Source organism: Panthera leo, chromosome B1 (assembly GCF_018350215.1).
Source record: "Panthera leo isolate Ple1 chromosome B1, P.leo_Ple1_pat1.1, whole genome shotgun sequence".
Taxonomy (NCBI): Eukaryota; Metazoa; Chordata; class Mammalia; order Carnivora; family Felidae; genus Panthera; species Panthera leo.
Genome location: NC_056682.1, coordinates 84426113 through 84444878, shown reverse-complemented (window position 1 = coordinate 84444878; position 18766 = coordinate 84426113). Strand labels below are relative to the sequence as shown.

General features: G+C 38.6%; 1 protein-coding gene across 4 annotated transcripts in view; it reads left to right on the top strand.

Moving 5' to 3' along the window:
* IL15 (interleukin 15) overlaps positions 1-18766 on the top strand; it is a 137120-nt gene that overhangs the window by 116147 nt on the left and 2207 nt on the right. For 3 of the 4 annotated variants that reach the window (XM_042935421.1, XM_042935420.1, XM_042935423.1), the window contains exons 2-6: positions 6558-6656; positions 8144-8241; positions 10121-10205; positions 15470-15514; positions 17487-17624. In XM_042935421.1, the coding sequence (XP_042791355.1) occupies positions 6645-6656; positions 8144-8241; positions 10121-10205; positions 15470-15514; positions 17487-17624 (378 nt within the window). In that variant the 5' untranslated portion in view covers positions 6558-6644. The remainder of the gene's footprint in view (positions 1-6557; positions 6657-8143; positions 8242-10120; positions 10206-15469; positions 15515-17486; positions 17625-18766) is intronic. The other variant, XM_042935424.1, reaches the window with a different exon arrangement.

The following is an 18766-nucleotide window of genomic DNA, read 5'->3' as shown; positions in this document are numbered from 1 at the left end:
CTCGCTCTCTCACTCTCAAAAAAAAAAAAAAAAAAAAAAAAAAAGGAACCCACAGTAACATAGTCCAAAGTGGGTGTTTTTTAAAGCTTTAATATCAAACACAGATTGTGTTTAATGTAATTTCATATTTGAAAATTTCATATTAGTGTCAATTGAAAACAGCTAAAAAGCAATTACTGAAAAAAATGCTGGTACCGTTAATGGTAGGACAATTTGAGACGTTTAAACATACCACTTTCTCAGCTGTATTCCAATTGGGACTGATTAAGAGATCCCCAGGAGTCAGAGGTCTGTAAACGATAGCCTGTGGGCCAAATTCACCAACTGTCTGTTCTGAATGCATTCATTCATACATCATCTATGGCTGTTTTCCCACTATCATAGCAGGCTTAAGTAGTTGTGACCGAGAATGTAAGACAAAGGCTGACATATGTCCCTTTAGAGAAGATGTTTGGCAATCCCTGCTTTATATACTCATAACAGTTTTGTCCATTCTTCCTTATCACTGCTTTCACACTATTATCAAATGACACATTTTCCTCTGAATACACACTGCACTTGTGTGCGTATGTCCTTGTTCAGGCTCTTTCCTCTACCTAACCTAGAATGTTGTCTCTCTGTCTTTACTCACATCTAAAATCTAATCATTCTTTTTTTTTTTAAATTTTTTTTTAACATTTTATTTATTTTTGAGACAGGGAGAGACAGAGCATGAACAGGGGAGGGTCAGAGAGAGGGAGACACAGAATCTGAAACAGGCTCCAGGCTCTGAGCGGTCTGCACAGAGCCCGACGCGGGGCTCGAACCCACGGACCGCGAGATCATGACCTGAGCTGAAGTCGGACACTCAACCGACTGAGCCACCCAGGTGCCCCTAAAATCTAATCATTCTTTAAGGTATGATTCCAGGAACACTTCCTCCATGAAGTCTTACAGTAAAAACAAAAACTTAGATTTCCTGGCCATATCTCCATTGTACTTTCTCACATAACCTCAAGTCCCTTGCCTCTCTCTTGTTTGTGGTTGCTGGCATACGTGACCATGATCAAATCCAGTTCTCCACCTATGGCAGGCCTGCCTGATCCTTGCAGTTTAATGTGGCGGCAGAAAACACGCACATGCTGATGAATCTTACTCTCTGACCATTCACAGCCATGGACTTCCTTCCAGTAGGCATGGCTCTCATACCCTACTTACATTTGTCATTCTCCTCTGTCATATATTTTCCTCTGTCCTCAACCCAACACCTCTTTCCCTGTCCTCACTCTCTGCTAATGACTTTTTATCCTGATTCATTGAGAATATTGAAGCAGTAGTGGAGGACATATACCACCACGGTTATCTACCACCTAGCTATTGCACCACCTTGACCCTCAGCCTTCCTTCCATGACAACAGGTGACCTAGCCACCGCCCCACTTGTGCATGAAATTCCTTTCTCATCCTTACCTGCCTTTTCAAGAACGTCATCTGGCAATGGTCCTGGCAATGGTCCTTTCTCCTGCTAACATCCTCGATTTTTCCCTCAGCACATCTCTACCTTCTAATACCTATTACCACCATCTTTTATTTCTCCCTTTTGGAGCACTATTCTGCAAAACATTGCCTGTACTTAGCATTTCATAAATTCTTTCCTCCTACTTTCTCCTCAGTCCATTTCAGGCAGGCTTCTGTCTCCATCACTCTGCTGAGAGTGCTCTTGTCGGAGTCACCCATGACCCCCAGGTTACAAGCTCACTGGTCAGGGCTCAATCTGTATCTTCTGTGAAGTCTCAGCACCTTTGACGTGATTGTCATTTCTTGTCCTGGATATAATTCTCATTGATTTCTAGAACATCACACTCTCTCCTTTTTCCCCCCTTTCACTGGTCTTCCCTTTGAGCTTTTCTTTGCTGGTCCTTCTCCCCCTCTGCCCCCCCCCAACTAATTAATATTGAAATACCTTGGCTCAGGTTTGGTCCTCTTCTCTACCTTTCCCTCTGCGAAGTCCACCAGCATCATGAGCTCCATATCGATTTCAGGCTCAAACCACTTTCCCGAACTCAAGATTCTTGCATCCAACGGCCCGTTTGATGTTTCTGTGTGGCTGTGCCCTTGGCCTCTCACAAATTCCACATGTCCAAAATGAAGACTCCTGATACGACCCCTCCTTTCAGAGCATCTGTTCGGCCCATAGTCCATCTCGTTTCAGTTTACGGCAGCTTCAGATCTCAGGTGCTCAGGGCAAAGACTTGGGAGTATTTTGTTGTCTTATGGCCCACATCCAGTCTGTCAGGAAATCCTGTTGGTTCTGTCATATCAATGTTTCCTGACTGCAACTACACGTCCCTGTCTCTACTGCCACCCCTCACACTGCAGCCACCACTGTGTGTCACCTGCATTCCTGTAGTCTCAGGACCTCTGCTTCCATCCTTGCCTGTCCTTAACACAGGGGCCAAGACAGATTGCTTAAAATGTCATTCAGAGGGTATCAGTTATTTGCCCAAAATGCTGCAGTGACTTCTCACTTCAGATCCTTAGAGTGTGGAGTGGCTGAAAGGGCACAATCTGAGCCACCCCTCCCTGTCCACCTTTCTGACCCCCATCTCAGACTATGCTCTGCCTTGCTTGCTCCCTCAGCCTCTTTTCTGATCCTCAGACTCACAGACATGCAGGTGCCAATGTGCCTTTGATCTAGCTCTTCCGGGTGCCTCAAATGCTCTTTACTTGGGTGTATTAGGGCACATTCCCTTCCTGCCTTTACATCTCTGATGTGATTTTCTTCTCGCTGAACTCTATCCTGATCACCTATTCAAAATCGCGACCACATCCTTCTTGCCTTACTTTGTGTTTTCTTTTCCCTATATCACTTACCTCTTTCTAATCAAATATATAATTAAATAGTTTATGTATGTTACAAATGGTCTCTTTCCCCCTAAAACCAAGGTTCTCTGTCCTCTGCATTGATTGATGTATCCCAAGGTCATAGAGAAATGTCTAGCACATAGTAAGTACTCAGTAAATATTTACTAAATGCATAAGGGGCAGCAATGCTGTCTTCCATTCTCTATATTCTCCAGAAGCACGCAACGTTGGTTTGCCCTCACTTTTAGTTTTTTTTTTTTTTTTGAGTGAACAGATTAATGTGTTTACCAAATTAACCAATACTTATAACTCTTCTTTTGTGCTAAGCCTTTTTAAATTTACTTTAAATGTGTGACAAGGCGAGTAAATAATGAAACAGAATAAAACAAGGCCAAACGGCAGTGCATTAGGTTATATTTCCTCACCGGGAAGGACTACAATATTGGTATGGAATGCAAGATGTGCACAATTATTTTCCACAAGTCACTCCAGAATTAGAGCTCTTAGAGCTGCCCAGCTGTGTTGATTTGTCAACTCTTCCCAATGTCTTACCCCTGGGCAGTGACATCCTGCTAGCTTTGCAGTGCCACCATAAGGTCAACAGCCACCCTGCAGTGACACCCAATCACAAGATCGCAAAAAATTTCCTGCTCAAACTTGGTGAGCAACTTGGGTGTAGGGCTGGGATTTAGTCTTTCTTTATTTCCTGGAGTCGTGCACCCAGTTGAGTGAAGGGCAAACCAAAGACGCTGATTGTGAGGACATTTCGTGACCATATGCCATTAGTACGCCAGGATTAAACACTGCTTTCTCAGTTCTCCAAAAATATGACATAAAGGGAAGTGGATAATTTATTTCATACCTAGATTTGCCTTCTCAGAAAGTAATTAACCTGGTTTCAGCCACTTCTAGCGAGTGTTTTGTGAGAATCACATGGAATAATGGATGTGGAAGAACTTGAATTCTGTTTCACACAAGAAATTTGAAAGACCTATTTTTAAACTGTTAGAGAGCAGGGCTTTTTATTATATATATATATGTATATTCACATATATATTTTTATTATTCACATATGTATATATTTTTTAATGTCTGTTGATTTTGAGACAGAGAGAGAGAGCAGGGAAGGGGCAGAGAGAGAGGAGAGAGAGAAAATTCCAAGCAGGCTCTGCGCTGCCAGAGCAGAGCTGGATGTGGAGCTTGAACCCACAAACCACCAAGATCATGACTTGAGCCAAAACCAAGAGTCAGATGCTCAGCCATCTGAGCCACCCAGGTGCCCCAGCTACTTCCTATATTAAGGGGCTTACACTTCTCAGTTTGTTGCATCCCTCCTCCTTCTGCCCAACTTGGATTGTGAGGTAGATTTTCATGGCCACATGCATGACATTTACCTGAAGCAAGTCATTTAACCTCTCAGAACCTCAATTTCGTCACTGTGAAATAAGAGTAATGTCTTTCGCTATAAGATATTGCCAGGATTGAATGTAGTACTGTATAGGAAATAATGTTATAAACCGAAAGCACTAGGTAAGCAATACATATTATAATATTACCGTCATTAATATTAATTATATTAATAGTTAACATTGAGTCCTGGCTAAAGAGAAAGGAATAGGGTATTCTACATTTTCAGTTTTTAAGATCCACACTGATTTTTGACCCACACACGTGCGTGCTTACACTCACACATATTTTAGTAAAATTACTGGTCCACAGCACTAGTAGGTGGCAGGTTGAATGCTTCCAGAGCTGCTTTGAAAGCCAGATATTTTGCTCTTAGCCTAGGAAACCACATCAGTTCTTTTGTTGGTGGCAAAGCTGTAAAAGTTTCCTTTTCTCCTCCATTGGTCTCTATTAACATTATTTTGCTTGAAGCTTTTGGTGTGGTTTTCTGCTGCATTCCACCATGCTTGGTAGGAGCATTCTGAGCACAGCACTTAGTCTCCTTGACCTATGCCAGCTGGAGGTGGTTGGGCGGGGCAGTGCAAGTCCACTGCCACACTGGTAAGGGTCAGACACCCTGCACGTGGGGAGATGCGCTGCCGCAAAAGCCCAGAAGTGAAATCCTCATTGCTTACTGCAGTAGTTTCCCAAGGCCTTATTAACACCTCCATCACCCTCAGTACCGCTCAGTCCCAGGTCAATAGATACTGTTATTTGACCAATGCGAAGTTTGGGATACCATAACTCAAAAAGATGGAAGGAATTTAAGAGGCTTTGGACAATTACGAGATAAATGTGAAGTTTTGTAAAAACTTGAAGCATTGAGATAATACAGGCAAAGAGAATGATTATTGGTTGAGAGGAATAAGGAGAGTTTGCTTTAATTAAAATCGTACATATGATTCAGGTCATATGACTGAATTTAATATGTTTTTGAAAAAGAGGCATTCCTGTTGAAGGTACTCTCATAGTGTCTTGTTTAACATGTAGATAAATACTAGTTTTTCTTTTAAAGATTTTATATCAGGGGTGCCTGGGTGGCTCAGTCGGTTGAGCGTCCGACTTCGGCTCAGGTCACGATCTCACGGTTCATGAGTTCAAGCCCCTTGTCAGGCTCACTGCTGTCAGCACAGAGCCCAGAGCCTGCTTTGGATCCTCTGTCTCCCTCTTTCTCTCTGCTTCACCCCCACTCATGCATGTGCGTGTGCACTCTCTCTGTCAAAAATAAATAAAACATTAAAAAAATAAAGATTTATACATCATATATCATAAAAGTCATGTGAAAAATAAAATAATTTAATTAATTGAGTTTACAAAACTTAATTGCAATGAATATTTATGTCAGGGGCAAAGCAGATTTTGATTTTTGTGGAGAGGTCAACAAATACATACTATTTTTAAAGGATGGCAAAAATAATTGTTTATATTTTATATGTCTTAGTTTTAATCTTTACTTTAATAAAATGGAGTTGAATATGGGACTGTGTAAACCTCACATTCTTCATTGCCTTGAATTAGAAAAAATAGAATTTGTTACTTATGAAATTCTCAAATAACATTTCAATTAACAGTGATTTATTTCAAAGACTGAAAACAGCTGTTCAATGTCTGTAGAAGTAGATACTTCTGTTGTAAATTAAATTAACAGTCAGTGGTTTATATGAAGCCAGGTATTTGGTGACTTCTACTGGTTACTAAGTAAATATGCAACTTTGGAATTTGCCAATTCAAGAACATACTATAGTGGAAAGTGTTTGGGCTTTGTCTTCAGACAGACCTGGTCTCAAATCCTGGTGGTCTTGGACTTGCTCTGGGGCCTGGGCAGTTTACCCAAATGCTGGTAACCCCACCCCGTAGGATTGTTGTGAGGATTAAAGGTGATGTGTATAGAGGCGCCTGGGTAGCTCAGTGGGGTAAAGGTCCGACTCTTGGTTTCAGCTCAGGTCATGGTCTCACAGTTTGTGAGTTCAAGCCCCACATCGGGCTCTGTGCTGACAGTGCAGAGCCTGCTTGGGATTCTCTGTCTCTCTCTCTCTCTCTCTCTCTCTCTGTGCCCCACGCTGCTCACTCTTTCTGTCCCTTTCTCAAAAATAAATAAATAAACTTAAAAAATAATTTAAAAGTGATGTATGTATTAAGTGACTGATGAGTGCCCATGAAAAAGTATGTGCTCAGTGAATATTAATTCTCTTCCTTCCTTTTCCTCACTAGTCCTTTTCCTCACTAGTCCACCATGTTTTTAATTCCTTACCCTCGATTGTATTGTAGGAAGTATTCTGGATGGATGGCTGCTGGAATCCCACTGTCATAGCCAGCTCTTCTTCAACACTTAAGGATTTACTCTGGCATTGAGTAATGAGAATTTCGGTAAGGAAAATTAGTAGAGATAGTATATGGACTTTTCAAAAGGATCACTTGAATCTCAGATACTTCATGATAAGTTATATGACAATTCTCCAAAGATCTTGTTGTGTCCCAGGGGTCTATTCATGTGTGGACTATTCTTATTTTGAAAGTAAGTGGAATAGGTATTTGAACTCTACTAGCACCCTGATGGGCTCTTCATGCCATTGTAAATGTATCATTTCACTTTTCTCACCCTGTTTTGTTCTTCGAATTTTCATCTACTCAATGAATGGTGTAGTCTTTGATGGCAAGGTCTAGGTATTATTCATCCTTTCAGTGTAGACTAAATGAAACAGATTCTTAGTGGTTCAAGGGCTCTCTGAAACTGTAAAGGCTTTGACAGTGTGAAAGAGGCAGGCAAACATATCAAAACTCTGAGAAGTTCTAAGATGAATATTTCCCTAAATCACCAAGAAAAATTATTATGTATCACTTGTTAGGATGGCACAGAGTATCTTTAGTTGGGTCTGTAACTGTTTTCAATGACATCCAAAGAAAAAAAAAATGAACATGCCATAGGGAATTAAGAACAAACAAACAAAAAATATATGTTGAATTATTAAAAAGGAAAAAAAAATATGAGGAGAATAAGGATAATAGAAACAAAGTAAGTAGTGATATTAGTATATACACAGATTAGTAATATGGGAATTTTCTTAAAATTATCGTCATTGAAATGCATCTGGAAAAATATATAGTAAGTAATTTTGCACATAAGAGACAGAGATGGCAGGAGGGAGAAAGGAAGAAAGATAAGTTCTAGCTTCATTAATTCTAATAGCATTAATTCTGAAGTTTTGATCAATTTACCTCCTGGAACCTACAACATGATAAAATATCATTTTAAATGTATATCATTTTTTGAATGGATAAAGAAATTGTGGTTTATATACACAATGGAATACTACGTGGCAATGAGAAAAAATGAAATATGGCCTTTTGTAGCAACATGGATGGAACTGGAGAGTGTGATGCTAAGTGAAATAAGCCATACAGAGAAAGACAGATACCATATGGTTTCACTCTTATGTGGATCCTGAGAAACATAACAGAAACCCATGGGGGAGGGGAAGGAAAAAAAAAAAAAAAAAAAAAAAAAAAAAAGAGGTTAGAGTGGGAGAGAGCCAAAGCATTAGAGACTGTTAAAAACTGAGAACAAACTGAGGGTTGATGGGGGGTGGGAGGGAGGGCAGGGTGGGAGGGAGGGCAGGGTGGGTGATGGGTATTGAGGAGGGCACCTTTTGGGATGAGCACTGGGTGTTGTATGGAAACCAATTTGACAGTAAATTTCATATATTAAAAAATAAAAAAAATAAAAAAATGAAAAAAAAAAAACAAAAAACAAACAAAAAAAAACAAAAAAAAAACCAAAAAAAAAAAAAAATAAATGTATATCATTTTTTAACTAAACATGTTTTAACTGCTTTGCATATGATTCTGTTTTTCAGAAACCATATTTGAGAAGTACTTCCATCCAGTGCTACTTGTGTTTACTTCTGAACAGCCATTTTTTAACTGAAGCTTGCATTCCTGTCTTCATTTTGAGGTAATTGTATCTTTCAGCCTAAATATCATCATGTTAATGGCCATGATCATTGTTACTCAGCATATTCTCTATTAAACTGGTTTATGTCCAGTTTGCTTAAATCCTTAGGCTCTAAGTATTTGGGAACAATAGAGGGCAGATTATGAACACTCAGAGGAAGTTTGGTTAACACCCACTTGAACATTTCTACATTCTGCTAATATCCCAGCTAAGTGTTATACCCTTCCAATAAACTGGATCTCTTAACATTTACCTAAACTTGGAAGTACATTCCTCATTCACATCTTACATGATTTTCACAACATAAAAAATAGATACTGAGGGCTTGTTCGTGTTACTCTGTTATCTATCCCTGGCACTGAAGTCTCCTGTCCTTTGAACCTTATCCTCCCTCAATTGGAAACATTTCTTTATTTAGGCCTTTTGCTTTTCCTCTTCATAAACATTCAGACATTTCTGTGCTTTATTAACTTTCTTCTTCTTTCTTAGATGTAGCTAACACTCTGTACACAGTTGGCCCAAAGTACCCAACCTGTAGTTATGTAGTATGACTCCCAGCTCACTTTCCCTTACTGATGCCCTCCTGGTGTGGGGAGCTGTGGATGTGTGTAGTGCATCTTTGCTCACAGGAAAAATTAGTATTGGCTATCTTGCTTCTGTACAAGATCCATCAGGGAGCAGCTATTGGTTCCTGAAGTTTGAAGAATCATTCCACAGTCACTTGGTCAGTGTATGATGAGTCTTTTGTCCTGATGTTAAATTTGAGTGTTACCAAAATGAGTAAGTATATGATCATTCAAGACTGGATTTGGCTCAAGTCTGTAATATTTATGAAGAAAGCTAGGGCAAGCATAGTCGTAGCCTGAGCAATGTGCAAGGTGCATGTTGAATCTATAGTAAAGAATATTTACTATCAGAGTCATTCCATGAAAGTGATTATTGCTTATTTTAAGAATCACACCTGGGGCACCTGGGTGGCTCAGTCCATTAAACGTCTGACTTGGGCTTAGGTCATGATCTGGTGGTTTGTGAGTTTAAGCCCAGTGTCAGGCTCTGTGCTGATAGTTCAGAGCCTGGAGCCTGCTTCAGATTCTGTGTCTCTCTCTTTCTCTGCCCCTCCCTACACTCGTGCCCTGTGTCTCTCTCTCTCAGTAATAAATAAACATTAAAAAATATATAGGGGCGCCTGTGTGGCTCAGTCAGTTAAGCGTCCAACTTCGGCTCAGGTCATGATCTCACGGTCTGTGATTTCGAGCCCCGCATCGGGCTCTATGCTGACAGCTCACAGCCTGGAGCCTGTTTCAGATTCTGTGTCTCCCTCTCTCTCTGACCCTCCCCTGTTCATGCTCTGTCTCTCTGCCTCAAAAATAAATAAATGTTAAAAAAAATTAAAAAATATATATATGTATATATATATATGTGTGTGTGTGTGTGTGTATATATATATATATATATATATATATATATATATATATAAAGAATTGCACCAATTTAATAGACTTAAAAGTCTGATGGATCTGCTACTTAAAGAATATCAGCAGTTTATTCAAAAACATTTACTGAGCACTACCACACATTACGTGCTGTGTGTTTTCCATTGTGATAAATCGCACCAGGTTATTTATAGTTATCCTCCCAAATTAGGTTTTTCTCTAATCCCAGTTGGTCAGCCCTTAAATTAGTCTAAAGTGTCAAGGGGTTGTACTGTATATTCTGCGTTTATATTCATCTACAAAGCTGTTGAATGCACAAAGGCAAGGATAACACTTATCTTTTCGCTGATCGGAATAAGAAAATCTTGATTGCTCTTTTGCCTATGTATTCATCAAGCCAGTATTATGCTTATTCAAAATGTTTTGCTCTTTGGTTTTGCTTTCAGCTGTATCAGTGCAGGTCTTCCCAAAACAGAGGCAAACTGGCAGGATGTAATAAGTGATTTGAAAATAATTGACAAGCTTATTCAAGTGAGTACTCATTTTTCCATAAGCTATCTGGTATGATTGCTGTGGAGTATGCCTCTCCCTGTGTTTCGCTGTCAGTCTTAATGAAATCTCACTTGAAGCAATATTTTTGTAGAAATTCATGAGCCTGGTAAAACCTTCAATGCTTTTACTTAACAATTTTTGGATCGTAATTATCTTTAAAACTCAATTTATAAGTGGCCCAGTATGAAGAGCTCTCTATCACCACAGGCCAGAGACTCCCTTCTCCTACCAAAGAAACCTGGCAGCCTGGAGGCACTTGCAGGGGGCATGGCCTGTCCCAGGGAAGAGCTCTCTGTCCTGTGGCCAGAGAACCCCGTCTCTCATCTAGACACCAGCTGGCCTGGCAGAACTAGCAGGGGGAAGAAAACAGGAGTCCCACTGACAATTGGCCAAGAGAATTGTCCTCCACCCCTTGGGTGATACAGCAGGGGCCAGTGGGCATCCCAGGGGCATCTGGTGAACTGAGCATTTCAAGTTAGCACCACAAAGATTCTGAAAACTAAATTGTCATGGGAACCACAGCAAATATATGTAAATCAGAGCCTCAACCCAAACAGGGTGGCTGTATGCTAAAATAGAAGGTTTAGATGGAACCAGGGTCTCCTAACATAAAGCTAAAATATCAGAATACAGCTGAAAATCACTCATTGTACCAAGAAGCAGGAAAAACACAACTGGAATGAGAAAAGTCTCTGAAATAGACTTTGAAATGGAGATGGTTTAGATGTTAGAATTATTTGACAAGGATTTTAAAGCAGCCATCATAAAAATGTACCAAGCAATTACACATACCTTTGAAAACAACTGGATAAAATGAAGTCTTAGCAAAGAAATACAATATGTAAAAGGAACCAAATGAAAATGACAGAACTGAAAAATACAATAACTGAAATACAAAACAAACTGGAGAGACTCATGAGCAGGATGACTGTGACAGAGGAAAGGCAGTGAACTTGAAGATAGAGTAATAGAAAACAGACTGGGGGGAAAAAAGCCTCAGGGATCTTTGGGATAATAAAAGGTTCAACATTCCTAGCATTAGCATCTCAAAAGGGAGGAGAAACAGAATACAGTAAAGGAGGGAGATTGGCCAAATTGATAACAAAACACCAACCACATTTTGCCATTTTGCTGTCTACAATTGGAAATTAAACAATAATACTTCAAACCCAGTGGCATAAGTAGGTTGAAATTGAAAAGAGAAAAAAATATACCATATTATAATGGTTTGAATAGTGCCCCCCTGCCCCCATAAAAAAGTTATGTCTACTGGGAAACTCAAAATGTGAACTTATTTGGAAATAGGGTCTTTGCAAATATAATTAGTTAAGATGAAGTCATACTGGGGTGGGTTGGGCCTTAACTCCAATGTCTAGCTGTCCTTACAAGAAGAGGTCAGAACATAGAGAGACTCACAGGGAAGAAGGCCATGTGAAATTGGAGGCGGCTACAAGCCAAAGAAGGCCAGAATGATGCAGCTATAAGCCACAAGAGGCCCAAGATTGCCAGGAGCCACTAGAGACTTGGGAGAGGTAAACAAGGATTGTTCTAGAACCTTTGGAGGCAGCATGGCCCTACTGACATCTTGATTTTGGACCTTTAGCTTCCAAAGCTGTAAGAGAATAAATTATTTTTGTTTTAAGCCCTCATTTTGATACTTAATTACAATAGCTTTAGGAAGCTGATGCACATGCACACAGTAATTTTTAAAAATCAGAAGTAGTTATATTAATATCAGATAAAGTAGACTTCACGGCAAGTAAAATTACTAGAATCAAGAGGTACATTTCAAAATGGTAAGAGATCAATCCACCAGGAAAATGTGATCTTAAATGTGTATACACCCAATGACAGAGCCTGACAAGGCAAGAAGCAAAAACGAATCAAACTGAAAGGAGAAAAAGCACATTCACAATTATAGTGGAGGACTTTACCGCTTCCTAAGTAACAAATGAATCACTGGACAGAGAATCAAAAAGAATATAGAAGAACTCGACAACACAGTCAGCCAACAATAGATGAAACCTTTCACCCACCAACAGGGAATTCGTATTTTTTTCAGGCACGATTCACCAAGACTAAACATATCATGGGCCATAAAACAAACTTTAACAAATTCATCAGAATTGCAATCATGCAGAGTATGTTCTCTGACCACAGTGGAATAAAGTAGAAGTCGATTATATAAATATAGCAGGAAAGTCTCCAAACGCTTGAAAATTAAATAATACTTCTAAGTATTCCATAGGTCAAAGATTAAGTCTCAAAGTTTATAAAAAAAAGTACATAGAACTGAATGAAAATGAAAATACAACATATCAAGATCTGTAGGATTCAGGTAAAGCATTACTGAGAAGGAAATTTGTAAAGCTAAGTGATTATATTAGGAAAAAGGAAAGATCTTGTATCAACTAGCCAAGTTCCCACCTCAAAAAACTGGAGAGAGAAGAGCAAAATAAACCTAACACAAGCAGAAGGAAAGAAAAAGTAAATATAAGGGCAGAAAATAATGAAATTGAAATCAGGAAAACAATAGAGAAACTTAATGAAACATGATGCTCATTACTAGGGGAAAAAAATCAGTAAAATTGATAAACTTCCAGCAGGACTGACAAAGATTAAAAGAGAGATGATATAGACCATTAATGTCAGGACTGAAATTAGAGACTATCACTACAGAATCTGCAGACATTAAAAGGATAATAAAGAAAAACTATAAACAACTTTATTCTCTAAATTTGACAATTTGGAAGAAATAGACCAATTCCTCAAAAACACAAACTACCAAAATTTAACAAAGATGAAATAAACAATCCCCAAACTACTATAACTATTAAAGACACTGAATTCGCCAAAAAGAACTCCCCCAAACGAATCCCTACGCCCAGCTGGTTTCACTGGAGTGTTCTACCAAACACTTAAGGAAGAATTAACACCAATTTTACAATAACTTCCAAAAATAGAAGAACATCTTCTAACTCATATTAGGAGGCAAGTATTACCCAGATGCTAAAACCAGACAAAGGCAGTACCAAAAGAGAAAGCAGAAAATACTTCTAATGACTTAGATGCAAAATTCTCAATAAAACATTAGCAAATAAAATCCACCAGTGTATTAAAAAAAATTACACACCATGACCAAAGGGATTGTTTCCAAATATGCAAGACCTGCTTAATATTGGAAAATCAGTCAATGTAATCCACCTTATCAACAGGCTAAAGTAGACTATCCTATGATCAGATCGATTGATGGAGAAATAGCATTTTAAAATATACCTGTTCCTAGTAAAATTTCTCAGCAAACCAGAAATAGAGAAGTAACTTTTTCAACTTGATACCAAGCATGTACAAAAAACTTAGAGCTAACATCATACATAATGGGTAAAGACTGAATGTTTTTCTGCTGAGATTAGAAACAAGGCAAATATGTCACCTCTCACTACTCTTATTCAAAACAGTGTTGGAACTTTAGCTAAATTGGCAAGGCAAGAACAAGAACTAAACGTGGGCAGATTAGAAAGGAAGAAATTATAAATCACCCCAAGACTTTTTTCTGGAAGAAAGTACCAATAAATTGCTGCATATTATTTAGAGGTTGCAGATTAAAACGACAATGACATATCACTATACACTTGTAAGAATATTTAAATTAAAAGTAATAATGCTAAATGCTGGCAAGGATGTGGAGAAATTGGATCACACATATGTCTGATGAGAATGTAAAATTTTATAGCTACTCTAAAATAGTTTGGGTGTTTTTTATAAAACAAATTTGCCACCAATATAAAACACATTTGCCACGTGATCCAACAGTTGCACTCTCGAACATTTATATCAGAGAAATGAAAACTTACCTCCACAGGAAAACAGGCACATGTACATTCATAGACCTTTATTTATAATAGCTAAAAACTGAAAACAGCCCAAATGCCCTTGAACAGGTAAATAAACTGTGGTACATTAATCATGGAATAATACTGAGAAAATAAAAGGAAAAAATTACTGATAAAACAAGTTGGATGGCTCTCCAAAGTATTATGCTGTGTGAAAAAAAGCCAGTCTGAATAAGCTAACAGAGGTACATCCATACAATAGAATATTATTCAGCAATAAAAAGAAATGAGCTTCTAGACATGAAAAGACATGGAGAAACCTTAAAAACACATCACTGAGTGAAAAAAGCCAATCTAAAAAGGCTACAACATGGTTCCAACTCTATGACATTTTGCAAGAATGTATACAGAATATATCCATTTGATAAGAATGTCCAATGGATAAGAATATCCAATGGATGCACAATGTATCCAATGGATAAGAATGTCCTTTGGATACAGTAAAAACATCAGTGGTTTCCAGGTGTTAGAGGAAAGGGAGAGATGAATAGATGGAGCACAGGTGATTTTTATAATAAAACTATTTTGTGTGATACTGTAATGGTCGATACATGTCATTATATATTGGTTAAAATTCATAGAATATACAACACTGAGAGTGAATCCCAATGTAATCTATGAACTTTTGTTACAGATGTATCAGTATTGGCTCATCAATTGTAATAGATGTACCACGCTAATGCAAGATACTAATAATAGAAGAAACTGTGCAGGGGGACAAGGAAGTTTGGGAAGTTTCTGTACTTTCTTCTCATGTTCCAGAAACCTACAACTGCTCAAAGAATAGTCTATTAAGTTTTTCAAAAAGCCAGTTTCAAAAGGTTCTGTACTATATGATTCCACTTATATAACATTCTTGAAGTGATATAGGAATGGAGATGAGAGAAGTGGGTGCCAGGGATTAGAAAGTGGGGGGTGGAATGTGTAGGGAGAAAGGTGGTTTGGGCTATGGAAGTGTGGGAGGAGGATTTTAATGGTGATGGAACTGTTCTGTGCCTTGACTGTGGAGGTGGTTACATGAATTTACACATCTGGTAAAACTGAGTAGAACTACATAGCCACATCAGTGCACATGGAACTGGTGAAATCTCAACAAGGTGGGTGGATCGGATGAGTGTCAGTTTCCTGGTTATGGTATTGTACTATGGCATTCGGGATATTCCCACTGAGGAATGGTGAAGGGTTTGTGGGATCTCTCTACATTTTCTCTTATAATTGCATATGAAACTGAAATCATCTCAAAATTTAAAAAAATGTAATTTAAAAAGTTTAAAATGTTCAGTAAGTTGTTTTCACTATATCTAAAGGAGGTCATAATTTTTCATATTATCTAATTTTGTTTCCTTTCAGTCCTTACATATCGATGCCACTTTATATACTGAAAGTGATGTTCATGTGAGTAGAGTTTTTTTTTTTGAAAATTGTTATATTTTCCAGTTTTCAAAAGTTGAAGAAGTATATTTTCATAAACTTACTGAAGAATGTATAGTTTTTAAGTCTAACTTTTGTTGTGTTCTGACAACATGCGATCAATGCATTTTGTAAGTAATTGTTGAGGTTGTGGGACTTGGGGACAAAGAGCTTACATAGATGCTATTTTCATAATGGTACCAAATCAAAATATAAAACAGCCTTTTCCATCAATGTCAAACAAAACATATTACATATTTTATGATGCAATTAGATCATGATGCAATTAAGTGCAAAAATCAGGTTAATGGATTCAATTTAAAGCTGTCCGCCATAGCCCTTGTTTCCAGTCCTGGAGTGTATTTCCACGCTTAATTATATTTTCTACAAATTGCTTAAATGCACTCATGTTCCACATTTTGCATGAATCTCTACAATTGTCAGAAAAGAATTCTGGCCAGTTACTCTCGATGTGAGAAAATAAATAAACACAGCTCATAAAACCTATCAGAATTAAAAAATGATCTTGAACTTGTTTCATTAATACACTGACATTGCCTAAGGCATGTATAATTTTAGCGATGTTGCTGTTCTTTCCCTCTGAGTTGGCTACTAAAAAACAAGAAACAAATCCCCAACTTCTTCACCACACGGAAAACAAACTCTATGTTGTGTGCGAGGAGAACAGTGAGTCCACTCTCTGTGATTGCTCAATTAGAACTTCTCTGAAATCGAAGAATTTGCACCTGCGAAGGCTTTTTCAGCTTTGGGAAGAGGGCTTCACCACAAGCTAGAAAAACCAGATATTCATCAACCCCTTGGATAGTGGTGCTACACATAGACATTGTCTTCCTCCTTAGGCTTTAGTATGTTTTCCATTTTTCTTTCAAAGTAGAGAGCAGGCAGGTAACCACCCAAACTCAGCAACCTGAGATTGCTTTTTTTGCAAGAAGATAACCTTGTAACTCATGGCTTATAGAAAGAAGCTGTGGTTGAAATTTAGATGTAAACTCTGATTCAGCCACTTCCTAGGTGCATTGCCTAAGAAGTCACTAAACATTTATGAGCCTCAGTTTTATTTATTATTTTATCTATCTACCTACTTACCTACCTACCTACCTACCTACCTACGTATCTATCTGTGGGGATGGTATTTACCCTTGCAATCCTGAGCAGCTGCTGTGGGAGATAAGGAATATGGCCAATGCCAGGAATGTGGGTGTGTTCCCTCCTCCCTTCATCCATTCTGTAAGCATTCTGGAAGTGCCTGTAGGATCCCAGGCATTGTACAAGGCAGTGAGAACCTAAAGTCAGACAATCCATGGTCACATCCCCAGATGATCATTAATGCTTCTTTTCTTTTAAGTTGGGGATTTTGTTAAAGTCACTATTGTGGGAAACATATTTTTGTGGTATCTGAAAGGTACCTTTCTGATGTGGCCAGCCCGTGAATGGGCAGTACTCCTACCCTGATTTTTCTAATAAATTTCTTGGGATTTCTTCTGCCCCTGGAGCTCTGGGACTTATGGAACTAGCATGACCAGCAGCTGTCACTGTTTCAGATATTAACAGTACAGTCTGATTCTAAAAATTCTTTTAGCAGACTATCTATACTAATGTTTTGAGAGTCTCAGGCTGGTATTACTACCCTTTTACAAGGAGGAAATGCTCTCATTGAGAAAAAGTGGCCTGTTATTTCCATGTTTTCTAGCTTTGTGTTCTTTCTTCTGTATGCTATTGCCATCTTTTTAGATTGTTTTATTGTCTGTTTTGGTTTTGATTTAAAAACAAAACAAAGCAAAAAATTGCCTCCTGTGTAAAACTTCTTAGGGGTTTTGTGTTTCTTTATAAAATATTTGGATTAACTTTTTAAAAAAATCAAAATTGCATCTATGTAAAAGTGCATAATGGAAAGATACTTTTTTTTCAAAGTGATTCTTTGTAACTCTTTTTTTAGCCCAATTGCAAAGTAACAGCGATGAAGTGCTTTCTCCTGGAGTTACATGTTATTTCGCTTGAGTCCAAAAACGAGACCATTCATCAAACAGTAGAAAACATTATTATCCTAGCAAACAGCGGTTTATCTTCTAACAGGGTGAGTTACCCAATAGTCATACAGAGCTATATCAGATGTTTATGTCTTGGTTGGGAGAAGTCATTAGCTGGATGTAATGAACAAGCAGATTGTCCGAAGAGGCACTTGGGAGAGGGAGTTAATGCCAGCGGAGTGACCTTCAGAACTGGCACCATCAATAGTGTGTCCAAAATCCTAAAGTGGTCTATCAGTGTATTCATTCAACAAACATTTACTGCGTGATTCCAGGCCCTTTTGTGCTAGAGTGACAGTGATGAACCAGTGAGGTCGTTGGCCCCAAGGTGTTTATCACCAGGTGCAGTGGATAGACATCGTTCTAATTACATAGTTAAGTGTTTAGCATCAATAATAGCAATCCACATTTATTCAGTAATTACTCTATGCCAGACACTGTTCTTTGAGGCTTAAATGGTGATTCATTACATCCTCACAATAAATCTGTGAGTTACCCTTGTTTCTGTTTTTTTTTAAGTTTATTTATTTATTTTGAGAGAGAGAGAATGCACGAGGGAAAGGGGGAGAAAGAGGGAGAGACAGAATCCCAAGCAGGCTCCACACTGCCAGCACAGAGCCCGATGTGGGGCTCAAACTCATGAACTGTGAGATCACGACCTGAGCCGAGATCAAGAGTCAGACTCTTAACCAAATGAGCTGCCCAGGTGCCCCTCCTTGTTTCTGTTTTAAGGTTGAAGAAATCGGAGCACCAAGGGCTTGAATCACTTTCTCCAGTCCACACAGCTGGTAAAAGGGGAGCCAGATTCATACCCAAGCGGCTTCGCTTCAGGGGAGGTCTTCTTCTTATCCACTGGAAGGACAAATGCCACAAGAGGATAATAATAAAAATATTAAAAATTCAAGTAGAATTTGGGCCTTGCCATGCACCACGAGAAGTATGGTTCTAGGAGAGAAAATGCGAAGGACTCCCACAGCAGGCCTGAGGGTGAGCTGGGCAAAGGCCCTGAAGTAAAAGAATGATGGTTTTCATGGCAAAACACTAGTGGCCAAAGCAGAGTGGATAGAAGGAAGTTTTACAAACAAAGAAGGCATAACAATAATTCATGAATTTAACATATACTTTTGGGGCCTCGTTGTAGGCCTTTAGGATAACAGAAGTGAAAAAACACACATGGTCTCTGCTCTTA